A 26200-nucleotide genomic window follows, 5' to 3' on the forward strand; every position below is an offset into this window, starting at 1 on the left:
GAGAGTAGCACTGACATAGACACACTACCAAATGTAAAACAGATAGCTAGTGGGAAGCAGCTGCATAGCACAGGGAGTTCAGCTCGGTGCTTTGTGACCACCTAGAAGGGTGGGATAGGGAGGATGGGAGGGAGATGCAAGAGGGAGGGGATATAGGGATATATGTATGTGTATAGCTGATTCACTTTGTTATACAGCAGAAACTAACACAACACTGTAAAGCAATTATACTCCAATAAAGATGTTAAAAAAAAAAAAAAAGAATGGATAGCTGTACTTGACCAAGCTATTCCAACATAGAATAAGAACAGTCCTTATTTTGCACTTCAAATCCTGCTGGAATTTTTTTTCCCTTCGAAGATGAAGATTCTTCCTTTACAGATGGGGAAAAATAGAGCAAAAAAATCAAAGTGGCCAAGAATTTTCAGGGCAATATCACAGGAGGATTCCTCAATCCTCAACTATTTTTGATATGCATCTAGGTTTCAGCAAAAAATAATCTGAATAGACACAAGTCCCAATTTAAAGTGAAGTTATGTGTTTACTGCCCAGTTCTTCTGAGTAATATCCTTGCACATAATTAGCAATAACAAATTGATCTAGAAATATATAAAGTCTTATTTAAACTTTTAAATCAAAGCCTATTTTGACTGCTCTTCATTTTGGTCACACAGATGACTGATAAAACTAGAGACAGCCCCTATCTAACCCAGTTTGTATCCATCACTTGATTTTATTAGAAGCTGGTTTTAATGGAGAAGCAGGATTGTTGTTTTAAATATTTAAACATGAGTAAACATCTCCCAGTTGGAAAATATTGTTAAACAACTAACTTAACATCAAAAACACAAAAATGCAGGACTTCCCTGGTTGGTCCAGTGGTTAAGAATCCGCCTTCCAATGCAGGGGGACGCGGGTTCGATCCCTGGTCAGGGAACTAAGATCCCACATGCCACGGGGCAACTAAGACCGCGTGCTGCAACTACTGAGCATGTGAGCCACAACTACAGAGCCCGCGTGCCACAGCTACAGAGCCCACGTGCTCTGGAGCCCATGCCACAACTAGATAGGAGCCCCTGCACCGCAACGAAGAGCCCACGCGCCACAACGAAAGATCCGGCATGCCACAGCGAAGACCCGACGCAGCCAAAAATAAAATAAACATTAAAAAAAAAACAAACATAAAAATGCAAGGAAAGGCCACGATCCAAACAATATTTAGTGTCACCTGCAGATTCCATAGTCAATGACATAACTGTCTTTCCTAAGATTTACAAAGATAAACACTACCCCCAAAATTAGAATTAAGAGCTAAGAAAAACCTATTTTGAGCTGGATAGACAGCTAGAACTCAACTGTTAGCAGAACTAATTTCCCATGCAGAAAAATTCAACTTAATTTTCAATATACACTACATTGTTACCCAGTCCTCTTTGAAAGATGTTTTGAAAAGTCAAACACATTTACCTCTGAACTTCCACAGAAAAGAAAAACGAAGATTAAAAAAATAAGAAGCCACAGTATGATAAAATTCACTAACTCAGACTACACAAATTCCAAGCCTATAGGAATCCAGATGGTTGGAATTAACATCTGTCTCTGCAGCATGTCACCTACAAACAAGCACTGTGATACTGGTATTTATACAGACTCTGAAGGAGACAGCATTCTTACTCGGTACAGCACTGATGGAAATGTAAAGTGCTGCATATAATGTAAGGAAATGATGTAACCAACCCAACACTGAAACAGTTCTTTCTCTCAGTGGTAGTGATCGATGTGGGCTGCCCTGTTCTGTCTGGCTTGCCCTCAATCTCCTAGAACCAACCCTATGAAGAGAGCTGGGGTAAAGACGAAGGTTTAGGGCTCTGGCACGGAGCCAAACTGTGGCCGGCTTGAGGATCACATCCATAACTTTAGCCTCAACTGTGCCAAGAAAGCACAAACCGCACTTTGAAATAACTATCTGAGATTCTTTGGAAATGCTCTGAACTTAGACGTTTCCCCGAATCACAATGACTTCCTCCAACAATGAAGGTATCCGAGCAAGCTTTTACTTCATTGGATCCATTTAGATGAGGGCTCGGGATGCAATGATAATCAAAACTTCTCCATAGATTATCTTAAAAGCCATCTGTGTAACCAACATCATCTTAGAAAGAACATTATTTAATCAGATAATAATGCAAGCATAAATAATAATCTCACACAGAAAGCTTGTTAGGGGTAAGTTAGGTCTGACTGTGTACACAGACACATACACACAGTCTCCCTTGTGAGTCATTTAAATTCCAAAACCACCAGTTCTTTGTCTTGGAAGAGATGTGCCACCTTCGATAATGTTTTCTTTCTTTTTTTTTAGCCAATATATTTAATAAATTATTTTTGAAAAGGTCAATTTCTATTTTTCAAAAAACATCTGAGTCACCAGAGATGAAAAATATCTTATCTAAAAATGCCCTAGACCTCCCAATCACCCTTAATAGACATCCCAGATACTGGGCTCTTCCACAGTGAGAGAATGCTGGGGGACTGGGACCCTGATTACTTACTTGTTATAAAAAGGTTCGATGAGCTTTGATCTGGCAGACACATGAATCTTTGGAGGACTAAGAAAAGAACCTAATGAAAAAAAGCAGAATATTATATACAGTCAAGTAGACAAAGCCTGAAAAATATCTTTAAATCAATGGTATGGTTCAGCAAGGGTAAAAGGTACTTATCCAGGCCAAGTACACCACAGGTAAGCGGTGATGGTTCTCCCCGTGTACTCTCCATCCCCCGCCCTAACATCCTCCCCCTCCTCCCACTCCAACCTCAAAACCCTCTCACTTCTCACTGGGTGAGTGGATCCCAGGGAAAGGGCAGACAGGGAAGATCCACTCTGGACCACGGTGTGTCTAACAGAAACATGTACAGTGAGTACCTAGGTAGTTTGCCATGGAGATGAAACACAGTCCTGTGATATAAGCATCATAGCCTGCCTCGTGGAGCTGTTCAGAAGCTGTGTCATAACTTGGAAAACCTTCTGCACTTTCTAAAGAGGAAAAAAAGAAAAAAAAAACAAAACAGTTTTCCCAAGATCATCACAAATCATGAAGACCGGTAAGTGCACTGCCCTGCCAAATCCAAATGGCATTAGTCTGTGCTGCAGAAACATCCTAAATAGGCAGAAAGAAAGCTATCTATTTCTAAATTCTCTCCACACAAGACCTTGAGATAACAGAGTCACTGAAAACAAGGGCTTTGCTCTAGACTAGAGAAATGCCTCGGTTACATTATCAGAGACTCAGCCACAGGCCTCGCAACTGCACGCAGGTGGGTGCTATTTACAATCATGCATAACTCGCTCTGTGACAATGATTCCTCTTCTGATTGGGACGCAACAGGTATTTCAGAGTAATGACTAACAGCATGGCCTCTGGCGTCCCACTGTCTGAGTTTGAATCTTTGCTCCACCACTTATTTGCTATGTGATCTTGGGCAGATCACTCCCCCTCTGGGACTCCATTTTGGTAGAATGGAGATGATAATCAAAGCTCCCTCATTAGGCTTTTGTGAGGATCAAATGAGCTAATATAAGTAAAGCTCTTACACCGTGCTTGGTACACGGTAAACGCTCTGTAATTGTTATCTGTCAATACCCCAGGTAACCCTCCCCAAAAGCAAAAGACTCCAATCAAGATTGGCAGCTCAATTCAATACTATCCTTTACTATGTCTCCAAGCTTACAGATCTAAAGATGAAAGCACAACTCTAAGTCCAAAAATAGATCAGAACTTGCTGTAATGCTGCCCTTGGAACGTGGGGCCACTTCATAGGAGAGACCATTTTATAACATGACTCTTTGGTCACACTGATATACACAGATGCTGAGAGAATCAGGTCTAAGAAGAGAAAGCTGCTTTAGAGTAAACTCTCTACCAGAATATTATACGGAAATAATAGGATAAAACTATAACTCATAGATAATTATTTCCTAGAACCATTCTGAAAATGAATATCAAAAAGGTTACAACAGAATCAAAAGCATGAGTGGAAATTAATAATGAAAAGGCTATAATTGTTTTTACGTCAATACAGTGCTCTTTAAGCAAGAATTCTTTAACCTCAGTAAGTATCAAATATTAGACTTTAAGCTTAAAAAAAAGTCTTTTAACATGAGAGCCAACTAAGTCATAGCCTCTACCCTGCCACCAGCTGAAACACATATTTCCAAAATCAATTATTTCCATTATATAGTTAGAGAAAAGGTCTAGGCTTTCTCCCCTCCACCAACCCCCCCAGCCTTTTCTTAATTCCTTTTTTGGACCACTCCAGAAAGGGAAGCAAATAACTGTAGCCTTGGCTGCTTTAGTACCTTCCATTGTCAATTTCTGAACCATCAGTCCTGTTATCAAGGTCTCGGGAAGTTTGCAGGCTGCAGCTAAGGGAATGTGAGTTACGCTATCAAGCAGCACAACTAGGCTAAGAGGAACCAAGGAAGTAACACCTGGAAGGTTCACCAAATACCTGGGTAGGGGCCACGGCCAGACGTGGCAAAACATCTCTGCCCCCAAGAAACATTCCTCCCTTTTTGGTCTTCCTCACTGCTGCTGTTGGGTGCCTAAGCCACCTCTGAAGGAGGAAGGGCTGGGGCCCCTCCTTCCTCATGTGTAAACCCAGTTCTTGGGCTTTCCTGAGACAGAAAGCATATTTTCACTCTAGCCCTTGCAATTAATCACCAAGTTTGTCTCCTCTGAAACAAAGCACCATAAAAATGAAAGACACATCGAGATTAGGGAGAATTCCAAGCATTAGGAAATAAAAAGCCCTGAAGCTTCCATTGCTAAACGTCTCAGTGAACAGGCTACCCAATCCTACTCACGTAAAATAGATGTAGGATTAGAAGACCACCTTTACCCAGAAAACAGTAATTCAACCCAGGGCATGAGCAAGTTAATTCAGCCAAAATCTACAAATGTACAATGTACGTAGTTTCTAGGACAGTTCCACCTTTCTTCTACGATAGACATCCATAATTATCACCAAGAGTTTAGGGCTTTTCAGGATCCTTTTATATTCTTACCAACTTTAGGAGGGTTGAAAGGTGTCTCTTTTAACCGCTTTTCCAATTCCGCAAGGGATGTGTTGTTAATGATATCCTGCAAACCAGTAAGCAGAGAGTGATAAGCCTTCATCATCTCAGCGCAACATACATTAAAGAGATTCACTGAGTGTCAGGAAAAACAACAACAACAAAAAACATCTTGTACTGCCCCCTTGTGTTCTTTAAAGAAACACAGGAGTCGTTTTTTTCAATGTGAAAGAGAAACGGCAAGTTTAATTTCCACCATATGGAAAGTACAGCCGTATGAAAGGTTTTTACAGATGTGTTAAATATCTACAGAACTTTGGCCAGAAAGCTATACTGTTCTGGCATTCATTTCACTCAGCCATATAAAGTCACTTCAGAAAGTAGCAAATGATTATACTTTTATCTGAATTCTCTTGATTAAAATATATATCCAAAATATGTAAAATAAGGAAAAGAAATGAAGGAGTGTATGCATGTGTAACGTATTCAAAAATACATAATATAACATTAAAAATTTACATTCAGAAAGAATAAAGGAGAAAATAAACCCCACAATTCTACCACCCAAAGACAACTAACTGCTATTCACATTTTGATATATTTATTTCTTGTCTTTTTCCAATTTCCTTTTTCCTCTTTTGTTCCTTTCTTTCTTTCCTTTTTTTTGGGGGTGGGGTGGGGTTTGAAAATGACATTTCAATAGACCAGAATTCCAAAGCTCTTCGTAGTAATTCAGAAAATTTCAAACTATAGCTTGATAGTTCAGATTTTAAAAATACCTTAAAAGGTTGTGTGCTGGCCATCAATTTTGTATCCAAGAGTCTAAAAGCAAAAGAATTTTTAATAAGGTAAACAAAATGTATAGCAATGTTCAAAATGTATTTTACCCAAATGAAAGTCTTAAAAGTGGACAGAGGAATTAAGCACATCAGCCATTCCAACCTAGTGCTGGCATCTCTGCTACATTAGATGAGGACTCAGTCCCCTCATCCAGGGACTTCATCAAGAGACTGTGGGAAAGTCCACACCCAGAGCACAAGTTCTAGATTTGCTGAGAGGGCATGGGCTACACTGACCTCAAGGGTAAGTTAAATATCCTCATATGTTTTTACATGGATCAAATACTGTTGCAGGTCTAACACTCTCAAGCTGTTACCATCTCCTACCACTACCCAGATTTGTAGGATATAATTTCTTGGAGGGTCAAGATTTGCATTTGGCAGTTTCATACTATTGTTGTTATTTCTTACTATTCTGCTTCAGACACTGGAATACTAAAAAAAAGAAAAGAAAAAAAAAAAAAAGAGAGAGAGACACTAATATGAAAACTGTTTCTTCTTACATAAATGTGAGCACTGCAGATAACAGGACAGAAATAGCCTGGCTGAAAGAGCAACTGTCCACCAGCCCTCTTCAGACAGGTCCTCAGACGCAGACCCTTGCTCTGCGGGCTCCATGTGGCTGACGTGGACCTATCAGAACACACAGTACTAACCGTGGACATTATCAGGTTAAGGCACTGACTTAAAGCTGAGAAAAAGAAACTCTCTAGGCAGACAGTTCTTGACCAACTACAGAATACTCTCAACTGGACATATACAACTCTGTCCAACTATATATTCAACTGTCTCCAATATTCAACTGAATACCCTCGACTGGACACTTCACTGTGACAAGGTTCACCCGATATAGAAGAAAGACAAGAGCCAACTCAAGAAGACCTCACCAGTTCCTCAGATAACGGGAGGTGGGATGAGAAAAAAGCAGCTGCTGTCCATTTTCACCCTCAGATCGTTTCTGATTTTTAATTTTTAACAACAAAACCAATCATCAATTGTAAAAGCAAACCATCACAAAGGTAGAGCTGTTAAGCCATTTCCCAGCTTATGTGAATGGGACTGTCATCATGACCTAATGGTTTTAATAAATTACTGAATACCTGTTTGTATTATGGATGCCCTGATGACTGTTTTAAATGAAAGACAGGGGCTTCCCTGGTGGTGCAGTGGTTAAGAATCCGCCTGCCAATGCAGGGGACACAGTTCGAGCCCTGGTCCGGGAAGATCCCACATGACGCAGAGTAACTAAGCCTGTGCACCACAACTACTGAGCCTGTGCTCTAGAGCCCACGAGCCACAACTACTGAAGCCCGCGTGCCTAGAGCCCATGCTCCACAACAAGAGAAGCCACTGCAATGAGAAGCCCACGCACTGCAATGAAGAGTAGCCCCCACTCGCCACAACTAGAGAATGTCTGCGTGCAGCAACAAAGACCCAACACAGCCAAAAATAAATAAATAAAATAAATAAATTTATTAAAAAATAATAATAAAAAATAAATAAATGAAAGACAAATCCTCAAAGAAAGCTTACCTGGGGAAGACACATGTTGTCATCTCCTTAAACTCATTTAAGTCCTAAAAAACAAGAGGATGACCTGTTATGATTTTACTCATACACTCACAATATTTAAAACATAAATATTTAAAGTCCCATAGCTCTCTTCTCAAACCGTGATACCTCAAACAGGCCCTTTAGGCTAAACTGTCAGGCCCATATCTTGTTAATAATTACTTTCTAAAAATCTTGTCAATTTCCTCACTGATTGGGAATCATATGACCTGATATTAAACTTCTGCATAACCAAAATAGACAAATATGAACATTTTATGGCTGAAATAGGAGGGGAAAAAAGGTTTCTATTATATGTAGAAAACTGTCAGTAATAGCTCTATTACACAACTCATCATAATAGTGAGACTAGTAGAGTTATTTAAATAAAATGGTTCACAATATCCTGTGATAACCCATGATGGAAAAGAATATGAAAAGGAATATATATACATATGTATAACCAAGTCACTTTGCTGTATAGCAGAAATTAACACAACATTGTAAATCAACTATACTTCATTCAAAATTTTTTTAAAATAAAGTGGTTCATGCAGGAAATAGACATATTGTAAATTAGGTTACACTTTTAATGGAAACACCATTGAAATACTGGTTAAAATGGCCACTAAAACACAGACTTTCCAATACACATGATTCTTGTTTAACTACTCAGAAAATTGCTTAAGTGGCACCAATAGCAAGTGCCTAAATTAGACAATTCATTTCCCAAGTTTATTTGCTCAGGAAGTCTGGAGCTGGAATGAGATTGCTCTCATTTTGAATTAACTCATTTACATACATAATTGCCACACTGTACTGCGTAGTCATACTCCTGACCCTTTGTAACTATACTTCTCTTCAGTGTTATTCATGCTTCATAGGCAACTGCCATTTCCCATTAGCTTTTCAAGCCTGTAAATAGACTGTATTTAGCTAGCGTGAAATATTTACCAGCTTTTCAATGGCTATCATTAAATTAATGAACAATACACGAATAAGTGGTTTCAATGCTAAGTCAAACAAAAATGCAATAAAGACTGTAACCTCTCAATACCATTATAAAGCCTCACAAGCAAAAAAAAATTAGAATTATGGCAACTTCCAGGGCCAGCATATAGCAGAGCTCTAAACCAGTGCCTTCTAAAAGGTCATGCTGAATGAAATACCAAGAAGACTTTTAAAAGGAGATTCTCCCCTAAAAGCCTGTTCCAAAATATGGATTCTTTAGTATACTTTTAAATGCAACACTTGACAACAGCATATGTAAAAGCTCTACCATTTTAAATAGGTCTTGCTCTCTATTGTCATCGCTTCTTCTAAAGGTAGATGGAAGAAAACCATTTCCTCCTTCCAACAATGACAGAACACAAAGAAGTAAATAACATACTCAGGTCACCTGAGTAATAAAACAAGGGATGAAACTGCTTATCCTAACCCACCTCCTACTTTGCAACAAATCATATGCTCTTTCTAGTAGAATTTGATTCAAAACTAGTTACATTCAAGATAACATTTATTAAGTGCTTACATGCTAAGTGCTATGCTAGGCATTTAGACACAGACAATAAAAAAGTTATATTCCTTGTCCGGGACTTCCCTGGTGGCGCAGTGGTTAAGAATCCACCTGCCAATGCAGGGGACATGGGTTCAATCGCTGGTCCGGGAAGATCCCACATGCCACAGAGCAACTAAGTCCATGTGCCACAACTACTGAGCCTGCGCTTTAGAGCCCGCGATCCATAACTACTGAGCCCGAGTGCCACAACTACTGAAGCCCACACGCCTAGAGACCATGCTGTGCAACAAGAGAAGCCACCACAATGAGAATCCCGTGCACCGCGATGAAGAGTAGCCCCCGCTCGCCGCAACTAGAGAAAGCCCATGCACAGCAACAAAGACCCAACGCAGCCAAAAAATAAGAAAAATAAAATTTAAAAAAAAAAAAAAGGTTATATTCCTTGTCCAAGGAGCGAATCACCTAGAAGGAAAAGGGGCATAAGTTGTAAAGACAAAATTTATGCAACAAAAGAGGTACACAAACAAAAAGAAGTTTCTCTGAACTTCTGTGGGAGTTCAGAGAAAGGAAAGATCCCTTCTTGGGCAAGGCAGCAGGCTGGGAAAACTTCACGGAAGAGGCGTAAGCTGGACCTTGGTAAGACAGGTAAAGCCGTATATAGCAAACACTGAAAAAAGCTAGAGAAAATTCAAGTTGGAGGAAATTATACACCCAAACCAAAGACATACAAAGACACTTTCCAGGGGTAAAAATGAGCCAGTCTTGCTGGGAATGAGGATGGTAACGAGTGACTAGATTACACAAGAAGGCTGGGCCAGATCACAGAAAGCTTGATATGCCAGGCTAAAAAGAATCAACTGTATAGAAAAACAAAGAATGTGGGATTAATTCAGAATTTTGAGCAGGGTTAGTGATGTGAACAGAGCCATACATCAGGAGATTATAAAACTGACACAGTCGGAAGATACGCATTTGTTAAATCAATATTTAATGCCTCTTACATGCCAAGCTCTGTTTGGTGTTCAAAACACCTATAAACACAGTATTAAATACTTTCCTCTTTCCTTACAGATACCTTCACTGCTTTAAAGGTCAAAAAGTCGTGAGAGAGACTGCTACTATTTGGCCAATAAGGAGTGAATGATCTGCAATTAACATTAGCTCTTTAGATGTACACAATGCAAATTCACACCCATCATGTTTGTTTTGAGGCTCACAACTATGATGCCTTTGAGTCCCGGAGGGCGATACAGTTGTTATGAAAAGCAGGGACCATCTGAAGGTTGCAGAAATAGGACAAGGGAAGCAACAGACCCGCTGTATTCAGAGCTGTGCTGTGTTGGACTTTTCCAAAGAAAAGTAATCAAGATGCCGATGGAACGATGTCTCGTAAGAAATGTGAAGTAACTGAGGCTTTGCAGATGTATAAAAGGCACTGAACTCTAAAGTAAGTATCATCCAATCCAGAAGTCATAAAAGATTAATCTGGTGGTAGTTTAAAGCAGAGGTTGGAAAACCATGGCCTGCAGGCCAACTCTGGCCCATCATCTATTTTTTAAATAAAATTTTACTGGGACAAAGCCACACCCACTTGTTTACGCACTGCATTCTATGGCAGTTTTCAGGCTACAGTGGCACTGTTGAGAGTCCTGACAAAGACTGTCCAGCCTGGAAAGCCCCAAATATTTTACTATCTGACCCTTTATAGAAAAAGTTTGCCAACCTCTGGTTTAAAGGATGGGCTGAAGGTTAAAGCGAGACAGAGAATCCTGCCTGGAGTTTGCTAACTCCAGATGAGAAATAAGGCTACTTGCTACTTGAAATGAAAATAATCCAGATGTGAGAGACAGCCTGGAGACAAAATTGCCAGGATTTTGTAACTGGCCAAATCTGGGGGACAGAGGAAGAGCCAAAACCGATGTTAAAAACAGTATTGGTGACTGGGCATCATTTATAGTAAAGGAATCAGGAGAAAAAACTGGATTGGAGACTAAAGGAAAGAAAGGTTGCGTTAAGTTACACATCTTGTTTGCGACATGTGAATTTTAAACACCTCTCATTCTGAAGGCTATCCAGGTAGAGACATGTGGGGTCCAGCATGAATTACAACCTAGATCTGAGGAGAGATCCCAGCTGGAGAAGAAGATGTGGGTGCCTTCAGCTGAAGTCCTAGAAGTGGGTGAGATGACTAAAGGACAGAAAATATGGAGAGAAAATACAGGAGAGGAGAGGACAGAGTGACGAGGGGCAAACGAGACGAGGCCACGGGCAGTCAAGGAGCAGAAGAGGAGGAGATAGAAGAGAAGCTCTTTTCCCAAAGCTCATGCTTCGGTGCACTGAGATGGCTTGGCTCCAAGAGTAAAAAAACAAAAAAACAAAAAAACAAAACACCGAGGTCAACAGAGAACCTAAGGGAAGCAGCCTCAAAAGAGGTAACCAAGACTTTTGCACAACCGGATCCAGTCTAGATGACCTCTAGCACCACCCCACCTTCAACAGCCCTGCTATGTCTCATGTTAGCAATACCAAACTAGAAGACCACACCTGCAGCCCAGGAACCCCCCGCCTAGCACTAACTGAGCAAACCACTGGCGCCACGATGAAACAAATGTTTAACCGTGCTCCGGCAATGGCAGATGACCAAAGATCCCTTAAAATGGCTTGTAGGTACATCTCTTCAAAAATGTACAACCAAGCGCAGGAGACTGTCCATCTGGGAGCATGCTGCAGACAAGGAAATGGCACCCAGCAGAGAACACTTTCTCAGTAATAAAGACTCATGAATTTTTAATACAGGCTGACAAGTCACTTACCGAGGGCAGAGGGCAGTAGAACTGATGAACTGTGTGCATGACATCCAAGAGCATATTGTGTCCAATGACAAGTTTCCCCTAAAAAAAGTCAAGATTAGGAAAAGACTTCTTGGTACAAAATTATATCAGGACTTGAGAGTGAAATGTGTGGTTCAGTTCCATAAGGATTTTGTACTAAACTTACTTTTTGACACTAAGGAAAAAAAATGTATAAAGATATGCAAATAAAGAAATTTGGGCTGGCTTCATTCCTCTTCTGGTGTTCAATCCAAAATGCAAAGTAAAACTCCAAATGACTTTGATTTCATTGATTTTTTTCTCTGGTTTTTATTCATCTTGCCACCCACAAGAATCAGTAGTAAAATTTTTATTGAAGAGCTCAAGAAAGTAACTGAAAATGCTAGGTACCTTGAACTGTTGAATAATTTGTGAACAAACTCCAAATATCTATTTTAGGAGTGTATTCTTTAAAACAACTCACTTATTTTCAAAAGATACATTCATAACAATGCTAAAAGGTAAAAATAACTAATTTCTAATTTTATTAAGTAGAATGAGTTTTCGTGTCCTTCATTATCTATGTCGAAATTCATGGGGCCCGTTCTGAAATATTTCCAATGAAATTCACTGCTTTTCAACCAGTAAGGTATAATATATGTGCAATTAATTGGTCCATTTTGATAAAAATTAAACTAGGAAAATGGAATATCAACTTGGATCTAGCTAGCCAGGTGACAGCATTTTTAACATAAAGCATCTGGTCACTACAGTGGAGCTTTTCACTGTCCCAGTGGCCCTTCAGAGTAACACTACTTGACTCACAGAGCTAAACATAATTATTTGAAATAAATAATTTTACACAAAATCTCCAAAATCCAACAGACAAGCTGTCCTTTTGGCTCAGTGTGTGGGCACATTCTGAACATCTGTACAATGCTAAAATACCAAATATTGATTAAAACCACAGAGAAGACGTGGAAGGAACCCAAAATGGAATACAAACCTGAAAGACGAACCTAACTGTATTATAAATGAATCCCTCAACAACACTGAAGGAGGCTGATAAGAACAGAACTATACGGACTTCCCTGGTGGCGTAGTGGTTGAGAGTCTGCCTGTCAATGCAGGGGACGCGGGTTCGAGCACTGGTCTGGGAGGATCCCACATGCCGCGGAGCAACTAAGCTCGTGCGCCACAGCTGCTGAGCCTGCGCTCTGGAACCCGCGAGCCACAACTACTGAGCCTGCGTGCAACAACTACTCAAGCCCGTGTGCCTAGAGCCCGTGCTCCATACGGGAGAGGCCACTGCAGTGAGAAGCCTGCGCACTGCAACAAGGAGTGGCCCCAGCTCACCGCAACTAGAGGGAGCCCGCAGGCAGCAATGAAGACCCAACACAGCCAAAAATATAAATAAATAAATAAATAGATTAAAAAAAAAAAAAGAACAGAACTATGAAAACAGCATATAATAAGAACTGCATTTCCCAATGCTGGAGAAAAAAATGTACAAATAAGAAAAGAGAGCAGGTTGAAAATAAACCCTGGGCTTCCCTGGTGGCGCAGTGGTTAAGAATCTGCCTGCCAATGCAGGGGACGCAGGTTCGAACCCTGGTCGGGGAAGATCCCACATGCCACGGAGCAACTAAGCCCATGTGCCACAACTACTGAAGCCCGCGCACCACAGCTACTGAAGCCTGTGCGCCTAGAGCCTGTGCTCCACAACAAGAGAAGCCACCACAATGAGAAGCCCGAGAACCGCAACGAAGAGTAGCCCCCGCTCACTGCAGCCTCAACTAGAGAAAGCCCATGCGTAGCAACAAAGACGCAACGCAGCCAAAAATAAATTAATTAATTAATTTTAAAAAAAAGAAAAGAAAAGAAACCCTGTGGTATTGGACTAGAATCTGAGGTCTATCAGTATAAAGGTATTTTTTTATATATATACATATGTGTCAGACACGGAAATGTCAATGTGTGTATACATGCATGGTTACACATGTGTATCATTCTTAGCTCTGTCCAGTGAGGGGACCTAGAAGCACTAATACCACAGTAGTAGCCCAGGACCAGATCTTGGTTTCTAAACACCATTCTCCAAAGGAACCAGGGCTCCTTGGAGAAGTCATTGATTCTACAGCTGAGGCAGGGAAAATAGCAGATAGTCTGGAACATCTTGTGATGTCAGAAAGTAAGGAGGTGCTCAGAAAAGGGTGGGGGCTTGTTCCAGGGGGAGTCAACCTGAAGAAACTCCAATGGCCAACGTGGTACCATCTGAGCCCCAAAATAAATAATAAAAAAACTAGATTAAAATCTGTAGAATGAAATAAATTTCCCTGAGTCCAAAAAAATTTTTAAAAGAATTAACAAATAAACAGGGGAGCAGGGCCAGCTCTTCCTTCTAGAAGAATTCCAAGAACGAATGGAGAAAGAAAGAGGGAAACACAGACTCGCCACTAGAAAACCACAGCAATAATGGCTACAGGCAAGATCCACCGACAGATGCTACGTTACAGGCAAAAGCTTGAGGAAAAACAGGATTTTCGGGACTTCCCTGGTGGTCCAGTGGTTAAGACTCTGCGCTTCCACTGCAGGGGGCAAGGGTTCGATCCCTGGTCGGGGAACTAGGATCCCGCATGCCACGCGGTGCGGCCAAAAAAAACCCAACCAAACAAACAAAAAAACACAGGATTTTCATTGTCTCAATCAAAGTATCTCCTCCAAAATATTTATCAGTCACAAAGGAGGTAACAGTAACACTATAGTGCACAAATCCAGCAGACATCACCTAAACCAAGTGATCCAGGTCAATATCATGAACCATCATTTCTGTGGTATTCCTGCCTCAATCAATGTATGTCCTCAATCCAACATGAGAAAAGATCAGACAAATCCAAACTGAGAGACAGCTGACAAAATTACAGTCAACACTCTTTAAAAATATCAAGGTTGGGACTTCCCTGGTGGTCCAGTGGCTAAGAATCCACCTTCGAATGCAGGGGACATGGGTTCGATCCCTGGTCGGGGAACTAAGATCCCACATGCCTGGGACAACTAAGCCTGAGCGCTCTAGAGCCCACGTGCCGCAACTACTAAGCCCGCGCACTCTGGAGCCCACGTACCACATCTACAGAGCAGCCCGAGTGCCGCAAGGAAGAGCCCACATGCCGCAACTAACACCTGACGTAGCCAAATAAATAAATAAATATTTTTAAAAATATATCAAGGTTATAAAAGACAAAGAAAATTACAGACTGCAGAAAACTAAGGAGAAATAACAAGTAAATGCAATGTGGGATCCTAGATAGAATTGTGAAGAGAAAAAGGACTCAGTGGAAAAGGGTGAAATTCAAATTAGTTCATAATATTGTACCAATGTTAATTTCCTGGTTCTGATAACCGTATATTAGGTAAGATAATAACATTGGGGTAGCTAGGTGAGGGATATATGCAAGCTCTGCACCAGTTTTGCAACTTTTCTGTGGGTGAAAAATTAACACAAAATTTTTTAAAACAGATTCACTACCAAGAGTGATGGGAAAAGAATTTGGTCTGATATAAAGAGTGTCTACTGTTCACTGGCTCTACAGAGCTTAACTATGTTAGTATTTTTAAGGTACGTGACGTTTAAATTTTAAATGTCTGGATCACTAATAAATAGGGCTTTATTCGCAGTATGCTTTGTGACGTGAACTACCAACGGTCAGCAACATACTATGAATCACTCTGCAGAAGAGAGACAACAGAGAGAAAAAATAAACAGAGGCACAGCAGGCTAAGGTATCCAAATTGTTTGTACAAGGCAAACAAACGTCCCAACCTTGGAAAAGCTACCTAAACCCTCACGGTGGCTATAAGAGGGCTCAAAGCCAACTGCCGCCCCACATCTCTGTGTTTCAAGGACAGCCTCAGTCAAATCAACCACTGCTCTAAAGGCTGCTAAGAGTGTATAATGTAAGCAAATGTGACTCTCTGCTTTTCTGGATACCCGTAATCTTAGCCACTTCTCAAGAGACTCACACCTTGGTTTTTCTCCAGGCTCATCCAACTTTCTATTCCGTTCTGATGACGTCACTTAGAGCTCCGGGTGAGCCAGCCCTCCTCCTTCACAAGGCTCTCTAGCTTCTGTTTACCGGCCACAGCCCCACGCCCCCGCCGGGGACAGTGGCTGCCTCTCCTCAGGTGCTCCTGTTTGACAAGCCTGCACCTGGTGGTGAGACATTCATGGACTCCTGGAGTCCGGCCGTAAAGCTTCCCTGATGCAGAGTTCGGCGTCTAAGGGACAAGGTGACTCCTCCTCCAGGGGGACAATTTCTTCTCCCTAGGCCAGCTACTCAAGTAAAGAAAAGTCTTGGATTCCAGGCAATTTAGCATCCAGGCAAGCAGTCTGACTCGGATGCATAACTCACAAAACAACCAGCAGCAAGACCCAGTTTAATCTATTCAAGATGTGGGTGCCTCTTTCCTGAAGGGACTTATGAAACAAGGGAAAATGTCTATCCTATCTATTACAGAACCCTCCAGCATATTTACACAAATGGTCAACGCATTTTTTAAATGTATCAAATGTTATTAAGGCTATGAGATATAAGATTCAATTACAGTTATGCAGAGAACTCAATACAATTATTTTTACCCTCTAGATTCTTCTAATTAAGGAATAAAACGCTTCAAACACTAGATTGTTTCTCACCATATTCTTTAGTTTGTTATTCTGCTTCTTATTGGTTTTGAGAATAATAAATATCAGTTCCATGGAGCCACATAAGGCCATCATTGTATAATCCTCCCCTGCGTTTTACAAGAAATGCTTTCTAAAAAAATGGTTTGGATATAATTCCGCAATTACGATGTCACACTAAGCGCCTTATAACAACAATCTGCCTTTATGAAGTTCTAACTTCTCCCTCCAGACCAGGTAAACACTCTAAACGTGACCAGATGATTAATTTGCAATGATAACTGGGCATTTCACCTTAAATGTTATATTCATGAAATTAGTTAAAAAGTCTGGTTCACTTACCGAATTAGCAATGGCATGAATGACTCTAGAAAACCCCACAGCATCATTCAGTTCTTCCTAATTTAAAAACAAAACAGAAAAACCACTATTGACGTATACATATTGCTTATTTGAATGGGTTAAAATCTAGGCCAAAAAAAAAAGACTGAAGTTTTATATGGAGTTAGATAGCTTTAGTTTCACATGCTTTGAGTCTATCACCCCAAACAACTGCATCTGAAATGACCTATGCACATACATTTCTTCTGTTTTAAAATGAGCAAAGCGGCAAATTATTCATTAGTTACTAAAATAACAGTGCTAGGGTTTACCCATCACTTCCCATCAACTGTTGAAATTTCCTATTCTCTCAAGTTGCCTTAGAAACACAAACTTTTAAAAGCTGCCACCTGCTGGCCAAACTCAATACTGCATTCAATTCTGAGGAGACCCACCCAGCAGCTGACTGACAAATCAAGAATGCTCAGACTCTTTTTTCCTGGTCAAATGCATTTTTATAAAATTTTTATAGCACAGCACTGAGACTCAGCCCCATTCAGTTTCTTCTCTCCTGTTTTATTCCCAATGCGCTTAAATGGGCTCACTTTCTCTATCTTGAAACTCCTTCCTTTAATCTGAGCTCCACGCAACCACTCTCCTTTCTCCTTGTCTCTTCACAGCTAAATTCCTTAAAAGACTCCTCTCCACTCACTAGGTCCAGTTCAACTCCCAGGGACCCGCAAGCCCCCTGCTCTCCCACTTCACCTTCACTGAAGTTGCTCACCTCTTTAAACTACTCTCAAGTCTAACAAGCGTTGGCAGGGATGTGGAGAAACTGGAACACTTGTGCCCTGTTGGTGGGAATGTAAAGTGGTGCGGTCACTGTGGAAAACAGTGTGGCTGGTCCTCAAAAAATTAGAAACAGAGCTACCATACGAGCCAGCAATCCCACTCCTGGGTATGTGCCCCAAAGAACCGCAAGGACTCACAGAGATACTTGTACACCCATGTGCAGAGCAGTGTTATTCACAAGAACCAAAAGGTAGAAGCAACACAAGTGTCCATCAGCAGATAAATGGATAAACAAAATGTGGTACATACGATATTACTCAGCCTTTAAAAAGAAAGGAAATTCTGTCACACGTTACAATACAGACGAACCTAAATGACATTATGCTAAGTGAACTAAGCCAGTAACAGAAAGACAAATATTGTACGATTCCACTTACATGAGGCACCTAGAGCAGTCAAATTGACAGAGACAGAAAGTAGAACAGTGGTTACCAGAGGCTGGGGGATGGGGGAATGGGAAGTTATTGTTTAATGGATACAGAGTTTCAGTCTTGCAGGATGAAAGGAGTTCTGGAGATGGATGGTGGTGACGGTTGCACAACAGTGTGAATATATTTTACAGTACAAAACTGTACAGTTTAAAATGGTTAAGATGGTAAAGTTTAAGTTATACATTTTACCAGAATTAAAATTTTTTTAATTTTTTAAAGAATATTCTTTAAAAAAGAAGAAGAAAACCTACTCCCAAGGCTAAACCCAATGGCCATGTCTCAGTCCTCATCCTACTTCTCGAGAGCATCAGACCCTGTCAACATCCCCTTCTTCAAACACTCTTCCCCTTGGCTGCTGTGTCACAATAACCTCAGGCACATTTTCGCACTTCTGCCCATCACTCAGATGCTGGTGGTCCTCAGGATCCAACCCTGGGCCCTCTGCTCCTTCCTCATGCACGCGATAGGTGCTCTCATCCTGTCCCGGTCTCTCTGCCGACGACAACCAAGTCCAGCCCTTCACCCCTCTCCTGCACTCCAGCACGACAATCTGCTGACAGGACACCGATGCTCAGCCCCCAAAACACTGAAAACCTCATCTGCTCAAAAGCAGAATGTAACACCTCTGTCCACTGTAGGGGGACAGCCCTGCCACGGTGTCCTGGTGACCTTGCACATATCCAAATAGTCCACGCAGGCAAAGGCTTGAGATGTAACTAATGTGCATCTGGGTGGAACACCCCAGGAGAGGATGGGAGGCCACCTCCCTCTCTCGCCTGGGAGGCTGTCATGAGACAGTTTCTCACTGTTGCCCAGGTTCTGATGAGGCCTGGGGCGTCCTGCCCCACCGCCTTTTCAGAATAGAGCTACAGAGTATGAAAGCACTTAGCTGCAGTCTAGAGTTGGCTGCTCGGCGAAGGGGCATCCACAGCTCACTCTGCAGTCACCTGGCCCCTTCTGTTTCAGTGTTGTCTTTTTGGTTTGTGGGACAAGCACCACGTGCAGCTGTCACCTTCTCTAAGTCATAAACTGTCTAAATCTAACAGAGGCTTGCTGTGTCTTTCCTGGTTGCATTAGTCTGATGTGGCCCTGCTTTATGCACGGGTGAGCTGGACATCCACCCTCACCCAAACCCACTCCTGGCCTCCTCCACCTGTGTCCCACCACCAACACCACTCCGGCCACCCCATCTAAGTGGACTGATGTCAGCCTACCCAGCTGCTCAACTTCCCGGCTTGAGCATCTTCTTTCTCCTGCCTTCCTCTTTCACCACCCACATCCAATCACAAATTCCACTGACTCTACCTTCTAAAGATTGCCAGATTCCACCTAAACTTCTACTAACTTTCCTGTTCCAGGGCACTGACATCTCTTAGCTGGTTACTCTGCAGCTTAACTGGTCTCCCTGCCTCCAGACTTACTCGAATCCATTCTCCAGAGGACAAAAAGCGTGAGGTTCCAACGATGCAAATATGACCATGCATCCTAATCTGTCGAATCATATCATCTAAACTTTGTTTTAGGAAAACTAGTAACTGTGCCTGAAGTTAGACACAGCAAGATGAGTTAATGGGCTGTGAAGCTCAGTGACACACAATCTGAATGATAACCACTAATTCCTTCTCCAAGACTGCTTCATGGAAGTGAAGACTGGCCAACCACGATGCCAGCCTCACTTTGTTGGCTGCATCTAATTACTTAACCTTAGGTTCCCCTCATTCTCTTCCAGGTTTTGCTACCAATTCGATTCTTCTCTAGTAGAAAAATATTCATTAAATTGAATCTATCACAGGATCTACAACTCTGTAGCCATTTCTCACCCAAAGGAAATGAACATAATCCAATCACCTGTTCCTTAGCGTGTTTCTGCTGCTCTCTTCTTTTACGTTCTTCTTCATCTACTTTGCTGATAACAATATAGCGCTCTTTCTAAAAGACATAAAGCAGATATACAATTTTCGGGAAGCTACCTGACCCCTACCCTCCAAAATTCAGATTCTGCTACCAGTAGAAGTTACAGTTTTTCTCACTGCACAGTCCTTCATGGGCTAAACACACTGAAAGTATTTTGAAATGCCACCAAAAGTTGAGCTGATGCTTTACAAACCAAAATCCACCTCCGTGTTTCCATGACATTTTCCCATGGTTTATTAATCACCCCCAAAGACAATTATAAATATCAACAGACTGTGAGAATAAGACACTCCATAATGAACACTAAGATGTTGCATTTGAACAAGAATTTCTAAATAGTTGGTTTTAAAATAATTTCTATATAATCTATAAAAATGTTGAATCACTGTGTTGTACACCTGAAACTGTAATACTGTAAGTTAACCACACCTCAATAAAAAAATTTCTACATTTCATTAACATAAGAAAAAAATCCTGGGGAATTCCCTGGTGGTCCAGTGGTTAGGCTTCCAGGCTCTCACTGCCAAGGGCCCGGGTTCAATCCCTGGTCGGGGAACTAAAATTCCACAAGCCATGGGGTGTGGCCAAAAAAAAGGAAAAAAAAGAAGAAAAATCCTGGATTTTCTGGTAACTTGTCAGATAACTAGCACCTTCTTTTTCACATACTGCATTTTGTATCAATCAAATACACCACAAAACCTCCTGTGTCAAAGTTTGAGATTTTTCTTCTAGCAAGACTTAATTTACTTAATCTCTTATATAATTAGACATCTGACTTAACAACAAGAACTAAATTCTAAAATTCTGTAGAAGGAACGCACCATTAGCTCACCATCAGCCCACCTTTACCCGTTACAGTTCTATCACTGCACCCTGGGAGTACATGATGATAGCTATGTTTATGCCCCAGATTCTAAAATTTAATTTTACTGGCCCACATAACAGGAAGCGATTATTACATGGATACCATGTATATCAGCTTTCTGTGATGATTAAGAACATGTACTAACATTTGCATACTTTCAAGTTTACAAAGCATGTTCACTTCCATCTACCCACTTGATCACTATTTTTTAAAAAGCTGTGAGATAGGTATAGCTAATCATTACCATGCTCATGCCCAATGCACAAATGAGGAAAACGAGGCTGGCAGAGGGGAAATGACTTGCCCAATGTCACCCAGTTCATATGTAGCAGAGCCAAGGAGTAAACTCTGACTTTCAATTGCTCGATTTGACTGCATTTTGCATTTGCATATTGTTGCATGGGTTTAATGCGTTTGATGTTGGCCCTGGATAATTCTTGAGGTTACCTTTTCAGTTTCTAAAGTCTCAACATGAATGCCTTTGGGATACCTAAAGAAAAGAAAGAAAACATGACATCAGTAGATGAGACAATAGCTAAAACCCTAAGTATTTTAAAAACAACTACATAGCTATAATTTCATTACTTAAGTTTTATTAAGTATGAAATAAATACCACTACTAGGAAGACTTTAGAGTAATTTCAGCTGCTAAATGTTTCCCTCTCTCTCCTCTTAAAACACAGGAATGTAACTGATTTCAAATTAATATTTTTAGGACTTAGGCATCTTCTGAAATGTCAGGCATCCCGTAATACAGTCAACTCATTACTACACTGTCAAATCTTGCTTCTAGATATCACAATGCTTACTTCTTAAGTGAAATTCTGAAGGTCTCTTTGGATGATCTGGGGCATGCACAGGGGAGATCTGAGATGAGTAACTCTGCTGTAATCTGGCACAGTAGTTACATCTGCCCAGGAGAGGAATCTGGAACCCGGGTAGAGTACGTGGCAAGGATAATGTGAGAGGAAAGGAGCCTGGTCAAACAACAATGGCCCTTTTCCTGTTTTGGTCAAAGTAAATTCCCAGTATATCTGCCACTGGCAGACTCTAATGAAAGAACAAGAACCCCAAACAAAGTCAAGTGCAAACATCCATCTGTCCAATTCTGATACTCAATTTTTGAGTTAGAGATCCACTTGAAAATATAATTAAATCAATAGAAACACCTCCAGAAAAATACATGCACACAATTTTGGATATTGTTTCAGGGGATTCATAGGCCTCCTGAAACCTACCCATGGCCTAACGCCTGTTTTAGAAAAAGCATTCACCTGAGTATTTCCCAGGTCTTAAAACCAAATCTTTATCATATATTGATACCTTCAAAGAACAAAAACACTACACATCCAGAAGTTAATGGACAGGCCAAAGTGATAGTTAAAAGAAAATTGTAAAGGCTTTACAACATCTACTAAGAAGGAATAACAAGGAAATAAATTAAGTGGGTATTCAACTTAAGAAATTAGGGGAAAATAATAACAAAATAAAGCACTGCCCAAGAACACGGTATGGTCAAATCACCAAGAACTGCAGAATGTCAAAAATGAAATAAGAGCTAAAAAATTACATTTAGTTTTTAAATCCTGGGTCCCTCACAGAGCTCTCGTGTATAATATAAACACTTACTTCCAGCTCAAAGTCTGATAAATTAGTTTTCTTTGGAACCTATAAAAACAAATGAAAAGGTATTAATTTTGGCTCATAAAAGGAAAATTCAAACTGACCAAGCACTGGTTGGGAAAGACATTTAATTTTTTTTTTTTTTTTTGAAGATGGATTGGGGACTTCCCTGGTAGCACAATGGTTGGGAAACTGCCTGCCAGTGTAGGGGACATGGGTTCGATCCCTGGTCCAGGAAGATCTCACATGCCACAGAGCAACTAGGCCGTGCGCCACAACTACTGAGCCTGTGCACCACAACTACTGAAGCGCGTGCTCCTAGAGCCCGCAACAAGAGAAGCCACCGCAAGAAGCCCACGCACCGCAACAAAGAGTAGCCCCCGCTTACCGCAACTAGAGAAAGCCCATGTGCAGCAACAAAGACCCAACGCAGCCAAAAATATATAAAATTAAAAATAATAATGATAATAATAATGGATAAAATAAATAAATAAAGATGGATTGAATTTTTTTTAACTTTTTATTTCATATTGGAGTATAGTTGATTAACAATGCTGAGGTGGTTTCAGGTGTACAGCAAAGTGATTGAGTTATTCATATACATGTACTTATTCTTTTTCAAATTGGGAAAAACGTTTAATTTTTAAAGGAGACTTCATTAGAAGCGACAGGTAATGTGCAAACAAGAGCAGACAGGATGTCTGAGGTGGGAGGATTCCTCACCACTTTTCTTTATCGAAATGCTCTTTATTATTATTATTATTATACTGTCTTTATAGAAGAGGCAGAAGTTCTTGTCTAACCAAAGTATTACTTCCTGTGGCTGTATGAAGAGAGCTTTAAGTAGACAGATGCATTAAAACACTTTTGTGAAGCTAGTCACAAAGTAAAAGGAAGGAAAGCAGGCTGTTTCAGTCACTGACTCTATGAAACACTGATGTTTTTTACTGCAGAGAGAAATTAAAAGGACAGTAGTAGCCTGACAGTAAATTCTGCTCTTCTGAAGCCTTTATGTATGAAGCACAAGTCGAGGCTACAATAATTAGGCCACTCTTGAGCATGACTTAAAGCAAAGGTGCACAACAGTTTTCTCCCCTCCAGGACGGAACAAAGCATTCATTCAATGTCTCTATATACCATGGTCCCAATTGTGTTAATGCTAAAGTTAGTGCTGAAATATGGGGAACATACCTATAATAAAAAGACTATTTATGAAAGAGTTTTTAAGCGACCAAATGGAGCACATGCCAGAAATCATCTACCTTTCCAAAAAAAGTACACATGAAAATATTCAGGGCAACTGACCCAGTACATGGCTCTAAATCCAAGTTCTTGTTTTCTTCACTTTGTAATAAATCTTCTATTTTCTCTCTGAGGAATTAGAATAAAAACATGACCATCAGCATCATTAAGGAATGAAGTTGTCAACCAACAGAATCATCATACTCAAAAGCAATCCAGAGGCTTCCCTGGTGGCTCAGTGGTTGAGAATCTGCCTGCCAATGCAGGGGACATGGGTTCGAGCCCTGGTCTGGGAAGATCCCACATGCCGCGGAGCAAATGGGCCCGTGAGCCACAATTAACTGAGCCTGCACGTTTGGAGCCTGTGCTCCGCAACAAGAGAGGCCACGATAGAGGCCCGTGCACTGCGATGAAGAGTGGCCCCCACTTGCCGCAACTAGAGAAAGCCCTCGCACAGAAACGAAGACCCAGCACAGCCATAAAATAAAAATAAATAAATAAAAATAAATTTAAAAAAAAAAAAAAAAAAAGCAATCCAAATACAAGAACATACAACACTGTAATTTTACCAAATCATGTTATAACTTTTTAGTTCAGTAAGGCTTAAAGAAAAATACTTTATTTTGGCATTTGTTGCTGTTATTAATGAGTTCGCAACAACTTCTCAAGGATTCAGCAATACAAGTGATTTGCATTTTTACTTTCCTAGTAAAGCAGTTATACTGACAACTAAACAGAGCAAAACCAGACGCTCCTCCGAGGGCATGTCTGCTTGTCAGAAACTTCACTGCAAGAGAAAAAAACATGGATGTGTTGCAAATATCTGGATGGGCCTCTGCCTTCACGGGAACTGGACGGTGGCTGTCAGGCCCGTGGTCCACGCAGGAGGCCTGACCACTTGGCCAAGATAGTCTCTTGCCTGGTGACACATGGGAAGTCTAAGTACAGTACACAGAACTCGATTTACAGTTGACAGCTGTGACACAAACTCAGATACACCACAGTTAAATCCTGCCCCTCAAACATCACACCTCTGTGTGCACTGTGCATGTGCAGCACAAGCCTGAGATACAGACGTCAGCCCTGCCCCAAGACACGTGACTCAACGCACGTTTGGTTTCCGTTTAGGAACTTACACCACTTGGTCAATAAACTTCTTCTGATCCTCAGGAATCGTCACGGGACATTTTGAAGTGTTAGGAGACGTGTACGACAAAGCGCCTGCACCATTGGACTGTAAACGTTTTTCATCATACTGCTCTCTTAACTGTCTTTCTTCTTCCTGGTTTAAGTATGGAATTCCTGAACAGAAATTTTTAAAGAATGCATTAGCAGAAGTAACTGTTTATCATAAAAATTTTGTAACAAACCAAAGAGTCTAAAAGACTCAGGAAAGACCACATTTAACTACAGCTCAAAAAAATCAATGGAAAAAGCAAATGATTTTGAAATGTGTTTGTCTATTCATTCACTCCATTCGCTCGTTCATTCATTCTCCTTTCAACAAACTGTGATTTGGCTCTTACGCTGTGCCAGGCACTGTATCAGGCACTAGTGAGCTAACAGTGAACAAGGTAGACTTGTCCTGCTCTGTAGTGAAGCGAACGACCTTAGGATGACCAGAGGAGGCCACCAGGAGGGAGGACCTCGGGGTAAGAATGAATCAGACATGAAGGAGCTGGGGGAAGAGTATTTCAGGCAGGGAACAAGCATAAATGCCCAGAGGATGGAAAAGGCTTGGACTGTTCCAGAAACAGCAAGGAAGCGTAAGCAGGAGAATGGCGTAATGTCAGGTTGGAGAGGATGGGGCAAGATTACATAGGCCCCTACAGGCCACGGTAAGAATTTACTTTATTCTACGAGCAATGGGATGCCATCAGGTTTTAAGCAAGATAATCACATTATCTGCTCCATGTTTTTAAAAGATCATCTGGACTCCTGTGAGAGTTGAAGTAAGGAGGTCAGCTGGAAGGAACTGTCCACTGCGGATGTCCAGGCCAGAGACAACTGCTTAGATCAGAGGTCAGCAGACTTTTCCTTAAAGGGACAAACAGTAGATGTTCTAGGCTTGAGGGCCATATGGGGATCTCTGTTGCAACTACTTAACTCTGACCTTTGTAACATGAAAACAGCCACGCAATGGGTAAATGAATGGGTATGGCTGTGTCCCAATAAAGCTTTATTTATAAAATAGGCAGAATGCCATAGCTTATGACCTTGGCCTAATCTACAGAGATGGAGAGAATGATTCTAGAGATAGGAGAGCTAGAACTTGCCAACATAGTGGGGGTGAGGGAGAAAGGGAAGGGCAAAATAAAAAACGACATCTAACTATTAGGTTTAAGCAGTTGGGACAACAGTAGGGCTACTTACTGAAGTGGGGAAAACTAGGCAAAGAATAGACTTGGGGCCCAAGGGGTGAAAATCAAAAGCTACCTCCTGGATATAATAAATCATCTAGGGATGTATATATAA

At 41.0% G+C, this 26200-nt stretch overlaps 1 protein-coding gene across 5 annotated transcripts in view; it reads right to left on the bottom strand.

The window, feature by feature from the left end:
- Positions 1 to 26200, bottom strand: part of PARN (poly(A)-specific ribonuclease) — a 160596-nt gene that overhangs the window by 121037 nt on the left and 13359 nt on the right. For 4 of the 5 annotated variants that reach the window (XR_014235425.1, XM_082359280.1, XM_082359278.1 and 1 more), the window contains exons 7-18: positions 24862 to 25027; positions 23789 to 23854; positions 22490 to 22528; positions 21308 to 21350; positions 19930 to 20010; positions 16820 to 16876; positions 11800 to 11877; positions 7450 to 7493; positions 5857 to 5899; positions 5069 to 5144; positions 2927 to 3037; positions 2553 to 2622 (exon numbers count right to left, since the gene is read on the bottom strand). Coding sequence is in view for 4 of the 5 variants with exons in the window: in XM_082359280.1 (XP_082215406.1) it covers positions 2553 to 2622; positions 2927 to 3037; positions 5069 to 5144; positions 5857 to 5899; positions 7450 to 7493; positions 11800 to 11877; positions 16820 to 16876; positions 19930 to 20010; positions 21308 to 21350; positions 22490 to 22528; positions 23789 to 23854; positions 24862 to 25027 (874 nt within the window). In the remaining variant the exon portion in view is untranslated. The remainder of the gene's footprint in view (positions 1 to 2552; positions 2623 to 2926; positions 3038 to 5068; positions 5145 to 5856; positions 5900 to 7449; positions 7494 to 11799; positions 11878 to 16819; positions 16877 to 19929; positions 20011 to 21307; positions 21351 to 22489; positions 22529 to 23788; positions 23855 to 24861; positions 25028 to 26200) is intronic. The other variant, XM_082359279.1, reaches the window with a different exon arrangement.

This window comes from Balaenoptera borealis, assembly GCF_965194805.1.
Source record: "Balaenoptera borealis genome assembly, chromosome: 16".
Taxonomy (NCBI): Eukaryota; Metazoa; Chordata; class Mammalia; order Artiodactyla; family Balaenopteridae; genus Balaenoptera; species Balaenoptera borealis.